At 39.7% G+C, this 24,452-nt stretch overlaps 1 protein-coding gene across 7 annotated transcripts; it reads left to right on the top strand.

Moving 5' to 3' along the window:
- The first annotated feature begins 1,549 nt into the window (after positions 1-1,549).
- ZFAND4 (zinc finger AN1-type containing 4) lies at positions 1,550-23,060 on the top strand. 7 transcript variants are annotated; one of them, XM_038140370.1, is made up of 10 exons: positions 1,551-1,721; positions 2,419-2,721; positions 9,919-9,994; positions 10,083-10,150; positions 10,674-10,860; positions 14,806-14,953; positions 15,793-16,974; positions 17,594-17,648; positions 19,898-20,012; positions 22,170-23,060. In XM_038140370.1, the coding sequence occupies exons 2-10, from the start codon at positions 2,538-2,540 to the stop codon at positions 22,303-22,305; spliced, it is 2,151 nt and encodes a 716-aa protein (XP_037996298.1). In that variant the 5' UTR covers positions 1,551-1,721; positions 2,419-2,537; the 3' UTR covers positions 22,306-23,060. The 7 variants fall into 7 exon arrangements, 6 of the variants coding, with proteins under 6 accessions (XP_037996298.1, XP_037996294.1, XP_037996295.1 ...); XM_038140366.1 differs by having other exon boundaries at positions 19,895-20,012; XM_038140367.1 differs by having other exon boundaries at positions 1,551-1,726; positions 19,895-20,012.
- Positions 23,061-24,452: the final 1,392 nt, after the last annotated feature.

The raw sequence follows: 24,452 nt of genomic DNA, 5'->3' as shown, positions 1-24,452 counted from the left end.
GGCATTACATCTGCTGCATATGCCTCATATGTGATTTGGACTGCTTCTTTACTCCTTTCTTCTGTGCATAGAAGGACTTCAGAGATATGATGACAAAGATGGTGAATTCTTCTGTTTCTTTTCTGCATCTTTCTTCTTGGCCCTTACATTAATAACTTATATTAATATTGCAGAGAGGGCTGTTCACAACCTAAGAACCCTGAGGGCTAAAAGCTCTTGGAGTAGGAAAAAAAAAAAAGCTCCTGCCTTAGTGTTTCTTAAACTTTCATGTGAAAGCTCAGCAGAGAAAAGCTCTTCATAGTGCAAGTTTCTATGATGTAGATCAGAATCTTTGTTCCCACGTAGTCTTTCTAAACTGGCAGATGGAGAGTGTGCCTTTCCTTGTCTCTCTTCACATAGTAAAATGACGTCTAGGCACGTAACTTCTGGGAGGGCTTGGTCTGAGAAGGTGGTATTTTGAACTGGGTTTTGGCTAGAGGGTTTGGTTTTGGGTTGGGTTGGTTTTTTGGTGATTTGGGGGCTTTTTGTATTTTGCTTTTCACATCTGGTTTTTTGGTTTGTTTTTTTTTGGGTTTTTCTGCAAATTTGTTAAATCACAGCTGCATGCTTCTGGAAGGGCAGAGCTGAAGGGTCAGTGTTACAGCACCCAGAAGCTCTGACAGGTTCCCCAACCTGCTACGTCCTTCTCAAAAGTCACAGTTTTAACTGCGCCTGAAACCTAACAGTGAGTCAGGGTAGGTCTTGCGTATTTTAAAACCTAAATGGAAAGTAAAGTGGTTAATCTAATTAGCACCTGCTAATAGGATGAGCTTGTTTTCTCTAGCCTGTGATCATTCGCGGGCCTGCTGCTTCTGGAGCTTGCCCTAGCCCACGTCACGCTGAAATGGGAGTACAATCGAGCGCTGGCCTTCAGTGAAGGTGCCCCAGAGCAGTGCCTGGCCCTGTCAGGGGGTCATGTTCGTGTCCTGGCTGGGAACAGCGGGGCGGCCCCTGCCGCCCGGGCCCAGCGCTGCGCTCCGACACACCGGCAACGCCTGGGGGCCTCTCGGCCGGAGCGCAAGGTCTCGCTGCTGACTCTGCGGGTCGGCCCTGAGCAAAGGCCGCCGGAGCCACCTTAGCCTTGCCCTGCGCTGGCCGCCTCCCCGGCCCCGCCGCACTCCGTGTCCCAGGAAGCAGCGCGGCCGCCGCCTCTATCACGTGTCCACCGGCAGCGCTGGGGCCGTTGCACAGACTCACGGGGCGATTTGGGGCGGAAGGGGCCTGAAAGCCCATCCCGTTCCCCCCCGGCCCTGAGCAGCGTAATCTCCCGCCGGAGCGGGCTGCCCGAATCCCCATCCAGCCCGGCCTTCAACCTCCCGGCCATGGGGAAGAGGGTCCGGGCCCTTCTCTGCGCACGCGCTGCCGCCCCGCGTCTTAACGACCACAACAAGCGGCCCGGCGGGCGCCCGCCCCTCAGGCGCCGCGAGCCCCGCCCCCTGCGGGCGCTGATTGGCCGAGGTTCGTGAGAGCGGCCGTCCTATTGGCCCGCGGGAGCAGCTGTCACAGGGCGGGGCAGCGCGGGGGCTGCCGGGCGGCTCCTCCCAGTCGTGCCCCCGGCGGCTCCGGCTGCGCTCCCGGTGCGAGCGTCCCGCCGGGCCCGGCCGGCTCCGGCAGCTGCGGCGGGCGGGGCGGCGCGGGGGAGAGGAACCGTGCCTCCCCCCGAGCGGGCCCGGCGGTGGCAGGTGAGGTGAGACCCCACCTTCGCTCGGCGGGTTCCGGGCCCTCTGGAGCGCCGCTCCTGTGGCGACCCTGCGGCGGCAGCGCCGAGGGCGGCGGGGCAGGGGGCCGCGCTGGAAGCGCCCCGGGCCCGGCCGCACTGGCGAGGCGCGCGTCCCGGGAGGAAGCGGGGCCGGGACAGTGGTGGCGGGGCCCGCGGCCAGCCCGGGATGCGAGGCCGCCCCGAGGCGCGGCGGGGACGAGGCAGCTGCTCGCCGTCCTTTGTTCGCGGGCGCTCCGCTCGGCTGCCGGGGTCCGGCCCTGCTCCGCTGCGGCGATGGAAGCCGCTGGCGGCAGCACGGCTGAGCTGCCGCCTCCAACTGCCTTTCCTAAGCCCGGAGCAGTCCCTGTTCTTACGCCTTTCTGGAGTTCTGCTCTAGCTCTGACACTGCGGAGGGCTCAGCTCTTGTCAGGAGGCATTGGGCGTCTGGTTGTCATGTCGCTTGCGGAAACAGAAATAACAAAGGTAGTAGGTTGCGTCTGGAATGCTGACTGGAACTAGAGCCCTAAAACTACAACGTTGGTAATATAATTTGAGGTTATCTTGCCCTACCTAGGTAATAACTTCATGGTTCTTAACATCCATTTTACACAGAATAAATTTGAATTCTCTTTAGCAGTTACCTTTAGATGTTGTCAGAACTATATTTGTTTGCTTTATAGGTGAAAAATCCTAAAGATGAACAGCAATTCACTACACGTGTCTTCAAAGCTGCCTTGGCTAGAAGTGGAATGTAGTTTCCTGACAGATCTTCTTACAAGGAAGTTGTAAATCCGTTCTAATGGCCAACAAGAAAGAGCCTCCTTTTTTTAATAAAGATAATATGGGACCATTTCACTACAAACTTCCTTTCTATGAAACTATGGAGCTCTTCATTGAAACGCTTACAGGAACCTGCTTTGAACTGCGAGTTTCCCCCTTTGAAACAGTTATTTCTGTGAAAGCTAAAATTCAAAGACTGGAAGGTACTATTCTCTCTTATTTCAGTGTAAACTTTATCACTTTAGAAGAAATCCTGTTTTAAAAAGCATAATTTCTAAAATCAAACCAGAAAACTTAAATGTCATGTTTAGCAATATGTATAAAAACTAGGTGCTTAGGTTTAATTGAAGTTGAGTTGATTTTCTGTTCTTTCTGTTTTCTCTAAGTTCATGGCTTAGGCTTCACTGCAGTTGGTATGTTTGCTCTTCTGGTGGGTTGGTTGGGTTTTTTTTTTTACGTACAATTATTAAGGTTAATTGTAAAAAGTCTGTGGATTCTCTGACCCAGGTTGTTTGTTAACTAGCGACATTATAAATTTGAGCCATGCAATATATGTATATCATAACTGAGCATACTTTAGATTTGCTATGTTTGTTGCTGATTAGGTTAGTCAGTTTATGGGTTTTTTATGATGCTGCAGTCACAAGAGCAACTGCAGTGCAGGCAAATCCCAAAGGCAGCTTTAAGTTACTTATTTGAATTTTGTTGAGGTGAGTGATCTTTTGCTGGTAGACATCTGGCTGAGCAATGCTTTGTCTTAAAGTGATAAACTTGACACGTTTTGCAAAGTGAAAATCTCCTTTAAGTTATGAGGCCAGTCCTGATGCTTATGCGAGAAGAATAAGTGTAGGTTTGTCCCTCTTACCTCTTTTCCTCTGTGGTGAAGATGACCTTGCATGAGAGAATGTGATTTGAAATATTTATGTATTCGTAGTCTAAGTATTGCATCCTCTATCTTTTTCACTTTGGAAGGGTTAAAGAACTGTACAGCTGTAGAAGCTGAGAGTATCAGAGTTGCTAATTTCAAGAAAAGGGATCCTCTCCTTCCCTAGTATAGCTGTATGTGTTTTTCATCCTTCTGTCTGTGTGGAACCCATCCTCTGGGAGATGTAATACAATGCTGTTGACTGGAATATAAGATACTCTCCTCCTCTTATGGAAATCTGCTCTGGTGGATGGAAAAAAACCCAGACAGCTGGCACAAGTCTTAAAACACACAAGCATTGCAACAGCAGAGGGGACTCTTTACTGGTGAGATGCACACAGCAGAAGCTCCACTGTGCAGATGACCGGATCTCACATCCGTGTAGGTACAGCAGTGCAGCTCTGTGGGTGGGCTTTTGTTTGCTGTGGACAAGGCTGTAATTAATCACAAGTCAGAGAATGTGTCAGGATGCTCCTGGAGGCTCGAAGTGAAACAAGAAAAGGACAGGGGTTTTCCTACCTTCAGTTGAATATAGGAGACATGGGTAGAGCACTGACTAACAGTGAATTAAAGGGTACCATAGGCAGTAGAGAACAGAAGGCGGCAGGCTATCTGGGCAGTATCAATGGAGCATTAAGAGATCAGTGGGATGTGTGAGGAAGAGGGATTTGAATTCCTTGTAGTCCAAAAGGTGAGACTGTGAATGACCATCCTCAGTTATACCTACAGTTTACAAAAGTATCCTCATTTCTTATTAGAAGAACAGCTCAGTAATGAAGTTATAATCGTGCTTATCTGGAATTTTGTTTGCATGTTGTAGTTCATAGGATGGTAAAGTAATTATGGCTTGGCTGCCTGCTGTATAGAATTAATAATAAGTAAATTTCATTAAACATGGAAGATGAGTTCACTGGTGCTTATCACTGAATTGTCAGCAGTCAGTTGAAATACTTTGATACTTCATAGCAGAGTTAAAATATTTGTACTGTTCTGATTAATGATTTGTGGGAAGCAGAGTGAGAACAGATTGATCAGTTACATGTGGATGAAACAGATACACAATGACAAATTAATTTTATGTTGTATTTGGAGTTGCTATTTCCTGTAAAATAATAATTAACAATTTTTCAGTGACAAAGTTCCTATTATGGTGCACAAGTTCGAGCAGTAAATCACCCAGATGGAGCAAAGATTCAGAAGTAATTTTGTTGTGATTTAGCATGGGAAGGAGAAAGCTTACATCTGTTCCTGTTTCTGCTGCTGGTTTTCACTTTTTATTACTGTATTGTGTCAGCTTTCATGGGATGTTAATCTCTCTCATTTAAGCTGCACTTCTGGTTGGAGAATGCCTCCTACAGTGCTGGAAGACTACATGAGGTCCCTAGTTATGCATATTTTCTACATTTGGATGTTGGGGACAATAGTATATAAGCAAAAAAAAAAAAAAAAAAGAGATGTTTTGAAAAAATGAGCTGAGACATGAAAGCTCCAAGAAAAAAAAATCTAGAATTGTGTCAGAAGTTAACAAATTGTTGAAATATTATCAATGCCTATAATTGTAAGAGGCTAATAATAAAATGAAAACAAGTAAAATTGATATTTGTCAACAGCTGTAGACTGTTTTCAATGTATTAAAAATCAATAGCTGTAGACTGTCTTCACTGTAATAAAAAAGCATAATATGTATGGCATGTTAGGAATTTTTTCTACTTCAGATAGCATTTGTCATTCTTGATGCCTGCTAGTGATCTCATATGGAAAGGCTTTGTTTAGACAGCTGTACTAGACATTGGTACCTTACTAAGAAAGAGCTCCATGTTTCCAGCTATGTGTTTTCAGTAAAGAATATACATAAAACTTACGGGTTCGAACGCATCTGAAATTTCAGTGCAAGTCTTCTACTCATAAATTGAAGTTATAGCATATCTGATGTGTGATTATAGCATATCTGATGTGATGTGTGATTGTGTTAGAGCATATCATATACAAGCATTTGTCCTCAAATATGTCCTATGTGAAGTAATCAGGAGGTTTGTTACAGTGTTGACTTTGGAGCCCCAGGGGTAAATCACTCCAAGTCTCAGATTCACTGACTGAGCCCTTTAAAAGGGTTCACCTGGTAAGAAATAGCTCCCTTTGTCTCTGCTGGAAACACACACAGTGCTGCTAGCAGTGCTACCTACTCCATTGGCTTCATTTGTTAATCAGTGTTGATGGACATGGATAGGATGGTATCTGAATTTCAAGGTGGCATGAAAGACTGAGCTTTAACATGGGTAGTTCTTGAAAAAAATCAGCAATTCATTGAAAGAGGAAGTAATAGGGTTTTTTAACTGAGTTCTCTTTGCTTTCTCCATTGCACAAGTCCTTGTAGCTGCTGGGCTGGGCAGAGTTTAGTATTCATTCAGAAACACCAGTTATTGCAATGTTTTATAGACGGAGCATTCGGGTAGCGTATTTGTAGTAGTGGTTAATTAATCTGTTAAAGAACCATAGATAATACCTGTAAGCATGTTTGTTGGGAAAGACAGGATTGAGTCTCAAGGGAGGAGGTGGGCTTTGGATTTGGTAGTGGTAGTGGTGGTATTATTGTTGTTAGCTTGCAGGAATTATATTTAAATTCTTCAGTATAGAGTATTAGGGCATTTATTTACATAGTTAGCTTTAAAATAAAAACCAGCTTGGTCATGGCTTGTTAGATGAGTACTTGCAACTGAATTTTATGGTCTATGTACCTGGAAACATCGACCTTGTTAGATGAAAATTTAGATGTTCTCTTTTTCCTGTATTATTGTAAAGGGGGAAAAGAGAACTAGCTTTCAGAGCACATCTTGATTTCAGTGTTCAGTAGGTGTTCCCTTGTGTTCAGCAGGGAACGACAGATGCAGCAGTAATTTTGTTGTGTATGTGTGTACTCAGTTCATCATGTGAGTTGTTATTTTTCTTTGGTCTTTTTGCTGTCATTATTTTGCTGCCTGTGTACAGCAGCTTCACGTTAAATAAAAGGAGCTAGAAGAATGTCAAGCAGACTTCATATGGATGTTGTAATTTCTTTCAGTATTCTGTGAATTCAGAGTATGTCATAATGACATTTGTTACTATTTGCATTAGAGAAAATAGCTGTGCCAGGACTGGAGTAAGTGGATTGCACAAGTGTCATGAATTTTTAACGGAACCAGTCCTGCTTTTTTTCTGTTTCCTACTTTTCTCCTACATCTTCTATTTGCTTTATGACTTGCCTGTTTACTGTGCTGATAGAGAGGTTCATGAAACATTTCTAAGCTTGTGCCTTGTGTGAGCTGGGTAAACATTTCTGTGAGTGCAAGACTGCTCATAGCAAATGGCTGCCCAGAGCAGAACCTGGAAGCTGTAAAGTAAGGTCACCTTTGTCAGGAAATTTTGTTGGCCTCCATTCATTTACTGATGATTTGCTGTCTTTAGTCTGTTCTTAGTCAGTCCCTTCAACAAAGAGTAGGTCAGTACTCACTCCATTTATGCTGCCATAGTTGCTGTCATTCAAGTGAAAGCTGGGAGGTTTAACAATTAGGAAAATGGTCCTGCCAATGTAAGTTGTGGGCTTTTGCACCTCTTACTAATGTAGCCAGTTTGTGAGGGAAATAAGACTGTCAGCCCCGGCTCCACCAATTTCAACATTGATTGAAAGATAAGTGCAGTGTGAATTTTGACAGTGGCATTTTTAAACATAGGAACTTTATACCCACAACATAAAATCAAGGTTTTTTTTCTGAAATCTACAGGGATTTTTTTTCCCTGTATTAGACTTGATAATATCAGTTTCTGTGGTGAACCTACTTAGCATGCCTAAAAGAAGAGTAAGGGAGGGAAGCTGAAGGCCGCATGTGATATGCTGATTCAGAGACAGTATAGGGTAGCTGCTTCTCTCCTTCCCCTGTTTTAGTAGGTCACATTGTCAGTGCCATTTCAATAGGTAGTCTGCAGACTCTTCTGTCCTCCTGTAGCATCTGCTGGTCAGCTCATTTCCATCTGAGCATTGAGATATAGCTTATTGCTTGCTTACCTCTCAGTACTGATTTGGGGCAGGCTAGTGATACTATCATGTGCTGCTTAGGGTGGGGGTATAGTGGATGGGTGTCTCACAGTTCTCATTATTGTTGGCAGTTGTACATGATAATTTCATGTGCAAATGTCTCAAGAAATCCTTACTATGATCCAGAAAAGGGACAGCTGATGAATATTTTGCTACCTCTGAAGCTATATAGCACATACTATTTCCTCAGTGTATAAATACAGAATTCTAAGAAAGCAGTATAAAAGGGAGTAAGTAATAAAGATGTCTGTTTCCAGTTACAGCAGAGTATCCTCTTTTCATCTGTTCATTTCATCAAAAATACATTGTCATTGTTGAATGAGCAAAACCATGTTTCACTCCAGTACTGCCAGCTGCAAGCCAGCCTTTTTAACAAATGCTCTCTCAGTTTATCAAAGTAATTGGAAATTGCTCCTTGGAGACTGCTGAAACCATAACAAATGCAGACAGTAATCAGATTGTTTGTAATCAGAAGAGTGCAAAACAACACAAAAAACTTTAATGGAGACTCACTGGCTATTGCCAGCTCGTTCTTTTGCTTACACTGCTGACTTGAAACGTAACCAATAACCAGCTACTATATAGCCGGCAGTGTAGTAGCAATTATGTCCGTCTACTGTATGAGCATATTCTTCTTATTAATGTCCTGTGGATTTCAGAGGGTATAAGAGTCCTGTTAAATGCAGCCAGCGGGAGTAAAGTTGTGTAGACTGGTCAGAACAGGGAAGATCTGGATATGAGCTATGGTGAGAAGAGGAGATTGTCATCTTCTGCAAAGCCTAAAGAAAAACAATGACAGTTCCTCCAAAGTGGGCTCCCCCTTCTGAACAGGGGTGTCTCCTACTTGCCTGTTAATTCTGCTTGGACTTTGATCCCCTCTTCTTCCTTGCCATTGATGGGTATTAGGAGCTTTGTGCCCTTCCTCTGCCTAGTAAGGGACTACTTTTCTGATCCCTGCCACAGCTTGCTGAGCATTCTCACAAGCCTTCAAAAGCTTAGATGTTTTTGGGAACTATCTGAAAGACTCTGATTTTTGTGTTCCTTTCCTGCCAGATGTATTTAGGGAAGTCTTACTTCCCTAAAGTGTAGCACTGCCACTTGCATTTCCTTTTACGTATCTGAACATGCAATGAATAAAAATGTGGGATAAGATTATTTTAATGTAACCTTTAGGAAAAAGACATTTATAGATTTTGTTTCTTAGTATGAGAAATAGTGAACTTTTTGAAAAGTCGTTCTTGATCTCTGTAGATACAGATTTTAATTAACATTTGTCATGAATGCACAGTGAGATCTTAATTACCTGGGTTTCACTAGACAAATTAAACAACTTCCTTTTGATGGTGAAGGGAAGTTTTTTTGTGGTTTTTTTTGTTTGCTTGCTTGGTTTGTTTTTTTGTTGTTGTTGGTTGGTATGTGGGGTTTTTTTGGGGTTTTTTTGTTGGTTTTTTTTTTGGTGTTCTGAGATGTCTCATCCTTTTGTAACTGTTTTCATTTTTGTTCTATCCCAAATTCGGAACATGGTAGCATTCCAGTAAAAATGTGTGAAGACCTCAAGTTGGATCAGCTTTTGCTTGTTATCTTTAATGTGTTAGATACAGATACATCTGTATCTAACTGAGTTGACTATGCAGGCAAACTGTGTGGAGTTTGGATTCTATTTGTATAGAATGCAGATTTTTGATAAGGACAAATATCCAGTATGCTTACTTTCTTTTAACAAAAAATAGCCAAATCATCCCAGAACTTGAGTTGAAAGTGAGTATTACTGGATATTAGTAATAACATTCTGATGGCTTGAAAAAACACCCAGAATGAAACAAAAGTGTTTGTAGGGTGAAGTTTAATTAACTGCTATGGTACTAAACTATGAGGTCCCAAACCAAGCAGGGATAAGAACAGATTTGCACTTCTCGCTGCTGTAATAGAGCTGGCACCAGTCACCTTAATGTGATCATGTCTGTACTGTGAGTAATACAGAATACCAGTCTGTGATTAAATTATTCAGCAGTTTTGTAGGTAGAGTTTTATCCTCTTTTTCCCATCAGTAGACATAAAATTTAGAAGTTCAGATAACAGGAAAAAACCTTCCTTATCTGATGACTGGAAGAAGCGAGTATTCAGTAAGCCTGAAGCAGTTGAACACTTCTGCACACTCTCTGCTGAGCCAAAAGGTTGAACTTCGTGTGTGAGCTAGAGCCTTCTGAAAATCTTTGGTTTTAATAACTATATGGAGGTTGGATGCCATGGCTGAAGACTGCTCAAGTGGCTGTCCTTGTCCTGCTTCTTCTCTTCTTTCTCCTGTGATCCAGTTTCAGTCAATCAGTCCCACACTCTTCAAAAATCAAAACTCCCCAGAAGTCTTCTTGCCAAGCCTTAAGTCATTTGTTTGTTTCTTTTGTTTAGGTATTCCTGTCTCTCAGCAGCACTTAATTTGGAATAATATGGAACTGAAGGATGACTATTGTTTGGATGATTATAAGTAAGTATAGAATAAAATTATATTTCTGAGTAATTGTTAGCATGAACAACAGAAAATGCTATAAAAATTTATTTGTTGTTATTTACAGCATTTCAGAAGGCTGCACTCTGAAGTTGGTTCTAGCTATGCGAGGTGGACCTGTTAACACCAGAAGAGGTAGGTGTTAAGGAAGTTAAAGATAGTGGTTTTCATGCAAAGTTTTATAACTATAAAGAGCTTCTCTTAGGTAAGCATTTTAGAAAATGAGGCTTCAGTTCCAAATGAATTGGAAAAATACTTCACAAAAATGAGAGGATTTTTTTCCCCATCTTCTCTTAGCATATCAAGTGCACTTTGTTTACTCTTAAATTGAGTATATTTGTGTGTTCAGAATTGTCAAGTCACAAAATCAGTAATTCTTCCCTTGAAGAAAAAATTATCCTGGAATGTCATTATACAAATAATTTTTAAAATATGGTAATAAGAATCAGGCGTTGCTACAGTCAGATGATAAACTTGGCTATGTATAGGAGTGAAAATGAAAAAATTCCCTTGATCATTTTCTTGGGGAAAATTGGGAAGAAACTCAGCATGTCTTCTAGGTTGGGAATTCCTATTATAAACTGAGCTGAGCTCTCAGAGGTGATCAAAAGAACAATAATAATGCTTTGGGTTTATTTTGGGTTTTTTATCTTTTTAGTTCCTGTAAAAGATCCTATCAGGGAAATGGCTGAATACATGGATCCTGCTAGAGACAAGATCTGGGAGAAAGGGCCGTCCAACAAACAAGTTACCTTCTTAGTGTATCGCGAAGGAGATCGCTTGAATTTCTTCCGTGTGGTTGACCGGGGCGATGGCACTTTAACACCCCTGTCTGAATCTTTGAGGTAAAGTTGGTTTTAATCTTTGTATTATTCTTCAAAAGTAGGTTGCTGTGTAATTTTCAGCTGTATTTGTTGGTTTTATGAGAAGAGTATCTGGCATATTGAAAGAATTTTTCCCTAAGCGCTATTAAATTGTTGTAACTGTCTTAACAGCACAGTAGTGCTTTGTGGTCACTGGTTGTGCTGATGGTTCTCTTATCACTGTGTGCATTAATATAGTGAGATAAAACTGACTTCATACTTCAGGCAATTCTCAACATTCCAGCCCTTTCTGAAAAGGAATATGTAGCAGGAGAGTCAAATCAGTATTTTATTAGATATTAAAAACTTCTGTTAAGCACTTTGTCTAACATCTTAAGGCATTTGTTTAGTTTTGTATAAATTTTGCTGTTCACATAATAATTTTTTTCCTATGGGTGTGACTTGATTAAGTGATTAGTCAGAAAAATAGTAATCACCAGTACAGCCAGATTTTGGATATAATTAGGCCTCAGGTTAGCTACTCTTGAGGTACCAAGCTTGTGTCAATTGCTGTCAGAATTCAGTGATCTTATCATCAGGACAGGTGTATCACTTTACCTACTACATTGTAATTGTAGTAAACGGTTTGGTAGTCTTTTTCCTAAAACTATCAAGATGGATACCTATTAAAAACTATTGCATTCTATCTTCATACTGCAGCTTTTGTGTAGGTACTTTTATCTGCTCAAGAACTTAATATTTGTACAGCTGTGAGGAAAGGAGTCCTTTTTCTGGGAACTAGCTGTGTTTTCTCCAAGGCTAAGGCTCAAGCGGCTTTAAGTGACTATTCTTGTTTCTTTTTGCAAAGGAAAAGCAAGAGCTTTGTGCTGGGTTTGTATAGTTTGAATTCAGAGTGATACTACTCTTAAACATTTCTGTAAGACATCCATACTTAAAAACCACCGACAGAAAGAAATACCAAAGCTGAATTCCCACATTGTTATACAGAGTAGAAAGACCTCATGCTTGATATACAAGAAAGATAAAAGATAAAAATGTTTTATATCTGTGATTTTATCTTTCAGCCTCTGTACTCTTTCAGTAAATAGCCACATATGGTATGATTTGAAATAGGTTTAAAAAAGCATAATTGGTTAAGAACTGGAAACCGGGCTGGGTAGGCACTGGGCTAGATACACTTCTGGAAAGATGAGCAGACTGGTGTAGTTCTTGTTCTTGCTGTTACCACTTTGTTCCTATTTAACATCTGGCTCCAGTGAACATCAAAACCCACTCACAAAGCTGGGACTGTGGATGCTATACTGTGAGTTAGTGCAAGGAGTTTTCATAAGGAGCTTGAAATTTCATTTTTCAGTAGAATGGGCTCTCTGGTGTCTGCCTACATGTTCAAATTTTTGTGTGTGTGTGTTCATTTTTTTTCCCACTTAAAACTAGAGTAGACAGTGGTCTGAAAGCTTTTGCACTTTTCCATGGGGTAATCCTAATGTACAGATTTACTAGCAATTTTACTGAGATGGGCTAAACATTGCAAATGGGAAGAATAAACCACACTCATTTGGCTCTTGCAGGATGCCTGGATAAACCTTTCAAAGCACAGCAGCACATAGGAAAGTCAAATACATTGGTCTTAAGAAATTTGCTGGTGCTGGTCAAGTGAACCAGTTGCATTGGAAGCCACCTGAGTTGAAAACATTCAGCTTGAGTTGTTTCTGTTTTTCTGTCCTTTCTATGGGAGTTCACCTTTTAGTTTTTCTAGTAAGGCAGATAGTAATTTGTAGGGGAAGGAAATCCTAATTCTTGAGTTTGTTACCATGGCTGGGTAAGACTGTGGGAAATGGAAAAAGTAGCAAAGGGAGGAGAGAATGGAAGCAAATCAGACCTTTTTGTTTGATCTTTATAAAGCTAAGCTGTTGGTCACTCTGAATACTATTGAAAACTACTAGTTTTCCATACTGACAGGTGTGTTCATATGTGTGGGTATATTAGTGACTAAACATTTTATCATCCTTTTTCACATTGCTGATACCTGGAGCAGAATTTGACTGAAATTTAGAAATGAGACATTGGTTTTGGTCTCGGTTTTCATAGTTCTCCCAGATAGTTTTATTTCATCTGTGCTTGAGTTACTGGTTAAAACTTGACAAAAGTGTAAATGCATACAGTGATCATTGTCTCTGGGTTAGAAGAGCATTGAAGCTGTGGTGGAGGACTGGCAGACACTAATGCCAAAAGAGTTTCAGCAAGCTAATAATTTTTGAGACATGCATTTTACAAGGAAGAGCTCAGGAATGTTGACACCTATGGACCAAGTAAATATAAAATGTACTCATTGTAAAATAGGCTGAAAATATCATATCAAAACTCCCTGTCAAACTTCTGTAATCTTAAAATCACATGAAAGCAAACAAAAAATCCTTTTGTCACTCTTTTTTTTTGGTGTGTGTTTTTGGCCTCTATTTCTCAGAAAATGGAGCAAAAAGATAACAATTATTTTTGCATTAAAAAAAAAAGTCAAAAACCAACCAAACATGAGACATACCACTTTGCTTTCTCTCCTTACCTAGCAGGGACTTTCAACAAATTCTTTTGACTTGGTGATGTAAACTTTTGTAAAGATACAATTTTGAAATTTTTTTTTTTTAGTGTTGGGTTTTTACCAGGAGAAATATGTATATGTAAGATATATGCTGACTGTGCCCATATGGAATTGCCCAGGTTTTTGGTAAGAAATGTCTGGTCTATTTTGCTGACTCTTGGTTTAAATTTGCTGCTATCTGGCTCTTCACACTGTCTCCAAGCTGTGCTGCTTTTGGAATTTTGTTACGTTTTAGGAACTGGATTTGGAGAGTCAGTGCAAAAAATGCTGGCTCTAAAGGCAGCAGAGTATTTCTAAGAATCAGGTAAGATGCCAGCTCTAATTAGTGATATTTTCCTTTTGGTACTGACTTCCACATGACTTTTAGTTCTTCCTTGATCTCTTTTGGAGAGTATAAACTTAAGCTAACTGTACTAAGACATTTGTATGAACACAGGGGAATTAGGGGAATTGCCTGATTGTCATGATTTCTAGATGCTGACAGTGTAATGGAAGAACTAAAACACTCTTTAAAATGTTCTACCTACAGTGATGAAAATGCATCCATTTGTAATGAATTGGACAGTCCTAATGGTTCTTTCATTTCACTGTCAAATGTTGAATGTATTACTGATAGTGCTTCATTGCTTCATAGGAAGAACAAGTTAGATGCTGATTTTTCAAACCTTGAGGTTTAGCATTCTGTTAGAATGCAGAATGGAAGAAGGAAATGTCATGCTATAAACTTCGAGTGATTACTGATTTAAAATATTTTGACTTGGGACTAGCAATTCTAATCTATTTTTTTTCCAAATATGAGACTCTTTGGAATCTTTGGAAACCTAAACTGATCTTTTTTTTTCTTTTTTTTCTTTTTTTTTTCTTTTTTGTTTTTTATTTTGAAAAGGAGAAATAGAATATCACATCCACATGGGTGACCCCTCCATTTCCATTTATGGTGAGAACACCCCTCAGGATGGATAGAAATTTGGACTTTTCCTTCCATGCCAGTGTCTGGTTAATTGGAAAACTGATCAGCTTGTTGTCTGAGTCACACACTTAACAGCTTTGGCCATATCTTCAGGAGACATTTGTGGAACTGGATATCCCCTCTGTGGGGAAAATATATAGTGAGTGTGAACCAACTGTATATGCTATAACAACTTCCCAGAAGCGTGGCTATGTACAGATTTCAGCGACATCACTTTGCCCTAATAAGGGATGCTTATGTGGATAAATGGATTTGAAATATCTTTGCATACAGTTTTACATAATGTTTTGTCAACAGATCAACTACGGATATGACTTCCTAGTTGTGAGAATACTCTGCATTGAAAATGTAATTAAATTAGTTCATTAGAGGGTGAATACAACCTTTCTTTTATTTTCAGCGGTGGTTCAGTTTATAATTTTTATGCTGATGATGAAGATGAGACAGAGGCATCACCTTCTGGCCAACAGATTATTGAGAATTCAATTACTATGAACAAAATGAAACTGCTCAAGGCAAAGATGGAGAACATGAATCTGAGTAAAAAGGTGATATTGTGATTTCAATTTTTCTGTCGTAAAATGGCATGGGCTTTCCTTGTGCTCCCTTTTCTAAAAAGTAGATCAGATACTCTGCCATATTGAGAAGTCAAGTTACCATGGGTAGATGATTTCTCAGCTATTATTTATGTAAATACTATTGTGTAAACATTCTGCTGAGGGGCATTGGCATTCCTTGGACCTACCTGCCTTCATTCAAAGAATTGATTACTAGTCCTGGATTTATTTGCAAGGGTAGATTTTTTGGGTAGGTGGGTGGGTTTTTTGGGTTTTTTTGTTTGGGTTTTTTTCTTCCAATACTTTAAGTAACATTGTTTTGCAGTACTGCTCTGATAAAAGTCAATGTTTCCCTTAAAATGAAATTTCATTAGATACACTGTAACTGAAAAGCCTATAGAGTGAAATATGGGAATGATATTATCTTGAAAATAAAACATTAAACTGGTGCTCACATGTGACTAGGTTACCCAGATGTAAAATGAAGAGATTATACTTCCTTACATTTTTTGTTGTGTTTGAGACCTGAATCTCCTCTGGATAACTTTAATGGCATTCTGGTTTCCTTTTTCTATTTCTCTGATATATCACCTATTTATTGAAAATATTTCCTGATTATAATCTTTGATTTTATTACTCAGATGTTGGGGTGAAGTCTTGATGGCTAGTAACATATGAGGGAGTAGAAAGAATGATCTGGCCTTACACTGTCTGAATTCCTCAGAATATATTTTCAGTCAGGTCTTTCGAGTGCAACTGGAATTCAAATACTAATTGTTGTTAGAAATGCGATTTTTGATTTTGCTTGGGCTTTTTTTTTTTTTTAATAGCCTAAGAAAACTGTCAAGGTGAAGCCTCGCCCTCCCATGACTCCTCGACCATCGAGTGGCTCGGTGGCTGCTGCCCGTCACCGCTTTCTCAGAGTGCTGCCCCACATCGGACAGTCGTGCCTACCTCCTCCTGGGAATTTGCATCAGTCGGAATCTCCCCAAAATGCACTTTCAGCACTGGCTACTTTGGCCACTGCTGGTAGAACAATGCCAGCCACAGCTAATCATTTCCTTGAGGAAGATGACACTTGGCAGAGGAGCTCTTGGTCTCAGCCAGTCAATAGCATCAGGTTACCACCGAAAATATCTCGTGTTGAACTAGAAAATGCAAAGCTACCTACAAATAGTATTATGACTCCTGTTTCATCCCTGCCTGCAAATTCAGAAAAAGCACCTGAAAATGTGACCTCAGCGAGTGAGGAGGATGCGGTTTTGTTTCCAAATCTAGCGAACGTGGAACTATATGGAAGAGAAGAAGAGCATCTACCTGAACCAGATGCTTTTACTTTTTTAACAGAAGGAAGCACTGCTGAACAGTGTAGTGAGATATATGACATAAGAAAGGTGAACCCAGAGCTTGAACTGCCTGATGGAGACAAAGATTCTAAGGTTGTAGAGCAGCATAGAAAACCTATTGGCAAAGTGCTGAGCACTGCAGCAATGGAGACTGGTCTTCTCAGTACTCATGAATTAAGTCCTCAGAAAAATCTGCTTTTGTCTCCCCTTCGGTATTCAGCACAAGTGGCACATCACAGTACTGTGAAACCACAAGCACAGCCCAGATGCTTTGAGGCTGGTAACTTGAGATCCACGGCCTCCCCAAATGTGCTTCGATCGTTGGAAGTACGCAGTATAGCAGACTCCTCTTTTCCTAGGACCACTAGATTTTGTAGTGTGAAAGTAGAGTCACTTGGCAAAAGACCTGATGTAATTTCTAAAGCAGAGGCTAGGGACATCACAGATGTGGCTAGCAAGGCATCCAAAGAACCTGCGAGTTCTGTAAGTAACTTAGGATTTCTGGCTTCGCTGGCCCGAAGCACAAACAGGGAAAGTTTACAGAGTTCCTGTGGGACTGACAGGTTTCGGACTTCTGGTATTGCACTACCTACAAGCCTGCAGCATTTTCAGGAAGAAAGCTTTAGGAAAACTACACCTCCAAATGAAGCTGCTGAATATATTCTAGTGAGTATGCACACATCCAAAGAAATCAGTTTTCCTGGTTTTGTGATACTGATGTTACAAAACTACTCTGTGTGTGTTTGTGTCTTGTCAGGAGAGGCAGATGGACTGTGGGAGGTGTATTTAAATCCCGGATTGTCTTAAACTGTTTTCTGAATGGCTGATGGTATCTAAACAGCCTGTTTATCTAAACAGGTCCTAGAAGTATTTTTTCATTAAGATTAAAGTGCTTGTTCAGTTCACAACTGAAATTACGAGTTACTGTAATGATAGAGTTATGCGTGTGTGTGTGTGTTAGAAGCATCATCTGGCTTCTGCTGCTCACTAATTGTCATTTATTCCAAAGTATGCCCAATGGCTGGCACTATATGTGCCAGGCTTCTGCTCTCTAATGCACTTTGTTGTTTCGGTGTATTTTGAAGTGTGGGGAGATTTATTAAATAGCCATTGAGAGTAAGGCTTTATGTTACAGAATTGTAACTATGTGTGCAGAAGTTGTCTTGGACTCTTCATGGGTAGATTGATAAAATATTGATATCAAATAAGCTGATACCAGACTACCTACTTTTCCATTTAATTTCCATCTGCTAGTAATTTCCTTGTGGACATTTTTTTTTTTTAGTCTGCGCATGGGCTTGGAATGAATGGAAGTATGGCAGCTGTAGGGAAAAGAGTAGGTAAGTAACATATAATTAAAGATGACTCTTTAATCTTTCCTGATACATCACACCTAGAGAGGACAAAAATAATTTATCTTTGTAAGGCATTTGGCTTCTGGAGTCCTTCCTGTATTACACTTCGATAGCATGGTTAATCTTTTAATATTTTAAGCAATTTTTAAACAAGCAGATTGGATCCAGATCTTAGATCGATCATAACTGCAACTCTTCTTTAGCTTTTCTAATACTTCGTGAGTCCTGCACATCATCTGTAAATCTAAATGGGAGTTTCTGTGCTGAAGTTTCCAGATTATCAGTTCTCTCAATAATTCTGAGTCTATTAAAATCAGAGCCAAATTTATCAGTAGCATTGTCTTTAGTACAAAAAAAGTGGGGAGGAAGCAATAAGGGCATGGATGCTGCAGAACACTGATATAGTGCAGATATTTTACTGGTTTTTGTGCTTGTCATTCTTTCCACCCTAGCCTTGGTAACTGTGGAGTGCTTAATGTTTGTCATCTACTGAAAAAGGATGTGTTATGCATAGATTTTAAGTACTTATGTGATTAATTCTATTGGGAGGAAAGGAATTGTCTAAATTAATGCTTTTAAAGCTCTTAAGACAGTGAGCTAAGAATTATCAGCGCATTTTGATTTTCTTCTATGTATCTTTGACTTGCATTTAGCAATTTTTCTTTTCCTTCTGTATGACCTTAGAAAGAGGTAGGTATGTATTGCAGATCCAGGTGTAGAAAATGAGCTAGACAATAGAAGTTCAAATAGCAGCTGCAACAGAAAATATTATGCAATTGTGATGTTGGAGCAAAAGCTGCTAAAAGAGTGGGTTGTGCCGTTGTTTCACAGCTGTGGGTGCAGCTTTGACTTGGCAGTCAGTAAACAGGTCTGTCCTTTGCTGCTCCAGAGGTCTGCATATGGGGAAGCCTGCTAACACCTGAGTCACTTTGGATAGGACTGTGAACAAGACACTCCTCTGGTGAATCTTTCGTTGGACAAAAGTGTATTTTCCAAAAAATGCCAGATATGAGTTAGTGTGGTCATATCGTGCAGGCTCTTGAGAGAGATGTGGTAATGATCTGTTACAACTGGCCGAAGGACAGATCACTTTTCGCTGTAGTTGCTGTAGGGATGTAAATGTGAAGACAGGTGTATTTTTTTTCTGTTGAAGTAGGTCCACAGGGCAACTGTCCTCAAGCTCTGTCTCTTTCACAAACTAGGCTAACCAGTGCTTCTGAAATAGTGTGCTTTTAGATGAAGAAATTGTTAGCGTGGACAAGTGCTGCCTGGAAATTTCAGTGCTAAAGAGGAATGGGGTGGGAGTGGTTGGTAGTGATGACTGTGATGTGTAGTGACTGCCTGGTGCTACTATTGAGTGTAGTCTTCTGCATTTCAACTAGGAAATGACTGTTGGGATTAAAGACGTGCTGGACAAAAAATACTTGAGAATTCATGAGATAACTTTTTGGGAACATCCTGACAATATAGCAGTAGAAACACTGAAAGAAGGTTTGAGAGCCTGCATTGCTCACTTTACTGATCCAGATATGGGAAATATGCTTAGGCAAGTTGTAGAGAAAGAACTTCCACAGAGGGAAGGGAGCAGAAGAAGAAAGGAGAAGAAGCCTTTTCTTTACATGATCTCCAGTTAATGAAGCAGCAGCCAAGAATTACATGGCAAAAAGTAAAAATAAATTTTTAATTGTAGAAATTTTACAAATATCTGCAAAGTGCCTATTGTAGCTAAGTAGCGGCCTGTAGTATAATACTATACTTTTCTTACAATTATGGAGTACCAGCAAGATTTTAACATGTTGCAGTACTTATTTGGCAAACCAGTGTACTGCATATATTGGATGCTAGGTACTGGAGTGTCCACTTGATTGTTTGTAAAGCCACTGTGCACAGTGCTTTTCCAGTGACATTCTGTGTTCATTTTACACCTGGGAAGACCATTAAGAGATGTGTTTCTTGATTTCTTCTGTAACTTCTTGCTTACATGAACTTTTAAGGGGTGTTGAAAATAACAGTTCTGCACATTGTGATGCCTTTTCCAGGGGTGTTCATAGGCTTGAAGTGTGTTTCCTGTTTTGACTTTCAGGGTTTATTTTTCCCCTCTCCTTTTAGGCTTTGGGGTTCCTACTTGAAGTATCCTAAGAAATGCAAAATAAATCTGCATTTCAAAAGATAACATTTAACTAGTTTGTGAATAAGTTAAAACATCTTTGCTGTCTTTCTACTTCTGAAAGTAGGTGAAGCAACCCATCTTCCACCTGTGAATGGCTTAATTCAAGCAAAAAAGAAAATTTCAAAGCACTGCTTTCTTTGTGGCAAGAAAACTGGATTGGCAACCAGCTATGAGTGCAGGTAGGCTGAGTATATAACCAGCTGTTACTTAAAATTGATAGCTGAGTCAACCAAAAAGTTTTCTTTGCTGCATGGTATTCCTTTAAGCATAGCAAACCAAAAGGTAACCTTCAAAATTTGCAATTCTCAGTTCATCAAAACTGCAGGAATTAGAACTCAGGAATGTTGCCCCTCTTCTGCTCTTGAGGTGTATGTTCTTCCAGGAAGGTCAAGAAATAGAAGGTAACAGAATGGAAGATATCAGGAAATGAACAAGATAACAAAAAACACTTTATACTGGTGGGAGGAGAACTTGCTACAGATACACATTCTGCAGTTTCTCATCCATTATGATACCATTAACAACTTGAGGAAAAAGCAAATTAGGTATAGTTTCTCAGCAATGTCCCTCTGATTTCTCCCTATTGCAGCACATCTTCACAGTTTGTGAATTTATACAAATTTGTATTCAACAAATCTTTGATGTGTGCTCTGCTTTTTGCAAGACTTCAGTTACCTTTGAGCATTTAGAGCATCTCAGACACAGGACACCAGAGTGCGGGTTCCCCAAATCATTACTTCTGGACAGCACTGTGAGACCTGGTGCTTGCTTGTGGTCTTATAAAAAGAAAAAAATTGGTTGTGGTCTTGTAAAAAAAACAACAAAAAATCCCTAGACAAACAAAACTAACCTCCAAACAGACAAAAAAAAAAAAAAAAACACTCAACAATGACAACAAAAAAAAACACAGGGAAAAAAACCAGCTCTATCTGTTAATCTTAGTTTTCCCCAAAAGTATTTTTCCCCCCCAAGATATTTTTTATTAGTATTGTTTCTTACAAGCTAGTCAAGGTTGGGAACTGCTGCACTGTGCGGGCTGCATTTGGAGCTGATCTTGGTTCATGCCAACAACAAGAAAATGAAAAAGAACTTCTGCCACTGGGGAATCATATAGAGAATTTCAGGATGAGAATTGCCTCCTTACTGACTCTTCAGTCTCTGATTTCGAAACAGTTTTGGACACTGCTCACCTTCCTGATGAGCAAATAGCTGCAAGCTCTTCTAAAAGTAACTAAGCAGCTTACTTAAGGTTAAAAATTAAGGGGGTAATGGCTCATCTCCAAGAATAGCATTTGTTTTGGTTTCAAAAGGAGGAACCATAGGACCTTTTACTAGAAAGCAGGGTAAACCAAATAGAGAATACAGTCATATGAGAAAAGTTATGACTATGGGACCAAGAATGAAAGAAAAGCAAATTTATTTCCAGGCACACAAAGCCTCAGGAATAGCTGTAGAGTTCATTATGAACCCAGACAGATAAATAAATAGGGGAATATAGTGTAATAGTGAGTTTGATGGGTAATGCTTAATCCATTTCAACAGAATTCTGATTTTGGGTGGTGTCAGTGTTTTACTTTCAAGAAGCATCTCTATCAAATAATCAGGCAACAGGACACCAGTATGGGTCTCCAGATAAAGCACTTTTCCAGATCATATACAACATCCAAAGTACACTTTTCTCCTGGTAAGACTCTTAGCTGCAGAACTGTCAAGTTTGAAGTAAAAATTCTGATCTTAACTCATCAAAATTGCAACTGATACTGGGTAGATGAACCCTGTTGAAGTCCTCCAGGAAGTTATGTTCCCTGCAGTTTGTCTGATATCTTAACAGCTGACTAAATCTGTATTTATTAATCTTAAATGGCTAATTTGAGTTTATGCCATACAGAATTGAGCTGAAAACAACTGTTTTGATTGTCTGAGTGATGTTGTGGTTTTGAATTGAAATGCATTATGTGGATTTCACCTGAGGGAATTACTGTCCATGGTTTTGTCCTCTGAATTCTACCAACTAATATTGTGTGAGGTCCTTAAAAAAGAAAGCAAAACAAAGCTCCTCATTCTTAATTTATAAGTGTATTTGACTCCTTACTACCTGGTTCCTGGAGTACTGATCTTGCTTAGCTTCTCAGCTGAAGAGACTGTTGGGTCAAAACTGAAACATTGTGTGAAAAATGTCATTCTGCGTAGCCCATCAGCTAGTGTTTTCAGTCAAGGATGGTAACAATTCAAACAGCTCTGTCATCTAAGACATGATTAAACAAAATGGGTCCCAGCATGTCACAGCATTAAAAGCTTCTAAAAGCTTGTAACTTGTAATATTCTTGATTCTTCAGATGTGGAAACAACTTCTGTGCAACACACCGCTATGCAGAGACTCACACTTGCACCTACGACTACAAGAGTGCAGGACGGAGGTATTTACAGGAGACCAACCCCATCATTAGTGCACCAAAGCTTCCCAAAATTTGACATGTTGTGCTGCATGTGGCCACTCTGCTGTTGAAGAATTGTATTGAATTGAGAGAAGCACTTGCTTAAACTGCATAATTTTGCCATGCTCCGTATTTAAAGATTTGCCAAGTTACAAAAGCACATGAGGATGCATCGAGGAATAATGTGAACACTACTGCAGATAAAACTTTTCTTCTTGCGTGAATGAAAGGTTAACAATTAGTTTCTGAAAACTTACACTACGATTTAACTGTTACTGCACGTGTTGTGTTTTATATTTGGAAAAGCTATTTCACTAGACAAGTCTTTAAAGATGCACTTTACTAACTTTACTGTATAACCAGAGTTGAGGGGGTGTTGTAATGAGGGTGTCACGTAATGTCTTCTGTACTCTTGTTTTTGTCCATTGTGTGGTATCTTCTAAGTTATTTCACTAGAAAGATCCTCCTCCCTCCCCTTTCTTCAAACAGCCTGTTTTGAGATTTTAAGGGGATAGTGTGTTCCACCCCTCTGTTTTATTCTGATTGCTATTTGTACATTGTGTGTCCATTCTGAAAATTACATATCATCTTAATCACATTTTCTTAAAATAATGCTGTTTATATGACAAGTTTGTTTTTAAATAGAAGGTTCCCTGTTTGTTGCCATTAAATATAAGAAACAACTTATTTTAACTTTTTTGTAATCCTAGATTTTTTTAAGACTTCACAACTTGCTTTGTTAAGATGTTGAATGCTGTTACTGGAAGAAATTCTAATAAATATTAAATTTTATTCTTGTTTATGCTGTCATAAGTGCACAAAATAACTTCCCTCTTATAGTGTGTTCCTAAATTAAAAGCTGGGCTCTGTCGGGAGGGTATATTTATTTTGTATTTTTTTTTCTTTTTTTTTTCTTCTTTTTTGTTTCTTTGTTTGCACGAACTAGCTCATATCTGTTTGTACTGAAGGTGGTGGGAGGAATTCCCACCAGCTTCATTAGGAATAGTGTGACCAACACTGTGTGCTTTAAATAAACCTCCTGAAGTCTTATAGGTGTGCTAGCAAAGGCAAAAGGGATGCACAACAAATGGCCTGTATTAACCTTTATCCCCTCCAGCTGATACAGTATAACAGAAGTTCAGTAAATGTGTGAGAGGCTTCTAATGATTATGTAGCCTCTAGAGAAACTGCTTTTGGAGGAATATACCTGCTGACAGACTTTCTTCTTTCATTCCCTTAATGCTTGTGAAATATTTTTATAAGCATGAGTTGCATGAAGTGTTCCAGTGTTAAGTAATTAATAAAAATCCTACAACAAACCACCAAAACAAAATAAATACTCCCACATTCAAACTAGGCAATCAAATGTCATGTCCCTGTCTTGTCAAAGTCCTCAGTTACTTATTTGGTTGTGGTATTAAAATGATCTGTGCTGCCTTCCAGTCAAAGGGTAGCAGCTTTATAAGAATGACAGCCAAAGGGTGGATGAAAAAAGAAGAAAGATGATCACTGAAAGAGGGAGAAGTAACTTGAAGAATCTCATCTTTGGAGGAATTTCATTTTGTGTAGTCCACTTCAGACTTCACATCTCAGTTTTGACTTTCTGCATATGTATCATGAAGTGCACAACAATGCTTTTTTAGAATATGCAATGCACTAATAATCTAATTTCCCTGTGTATAGCTTCTCATAATTTTTATTATCCCTCATTTTAATTATACTTAATACAGATACTTGTTCAGAACTCCACTGGTTTTGTTCCCATGAAGTGTTACAGGCATTAATTTCCAACCTCTAGTACAGCCACAAGAGAACTTTAATTTGAAATTAACTGTTTCAAATCAACTGAAATTAACTGTTTCAAATCAAGATAACTTTAATTTGAAACCAACTGTTTCAGTCGTTAATTCAGATGCTATTGGCTTTTGCCAAGTCCTGTGTTAGTTTCTGCTATGGATTAATTACCGTTTACTGTGTAAACTTACATAAATGATTTGGGGTTTGAGTATTAGTGTACCATGTTGCTGTGCATCTGCTGAACACAAATGTTTAGCTTTTCTGTGTTCATGTAATTAGATTGTTGTATTATAAAGAGTTTACATACTGGAAGTTGAACAGTTACTTTGGTGTGTGCTCTTCTATACCTTCCTGCCTTTTTTTTTTGCTTGTTTCTTTTATGTGTGA

Source organism: Motacilla alba, chromosome 6, assembly GCF_015832195.1.
Source record: "Motacilla alba alba isolate MOTALB_02 chromosome 6, Motacilla_alba_V1.0_pri, whole genome shotgun sequence".
Taxonomy (NCBI): domain Eukaryota; kingdom Metazoa; phylum Chordata; class Aves; order Passeriformes; family Motacillidae; genus Motacilla; species Motacilla alba.
Note: the sequence above shows the minus strand (reverse complement) of the source record. Positions and strands in the feature narration are given on the sequence as shown.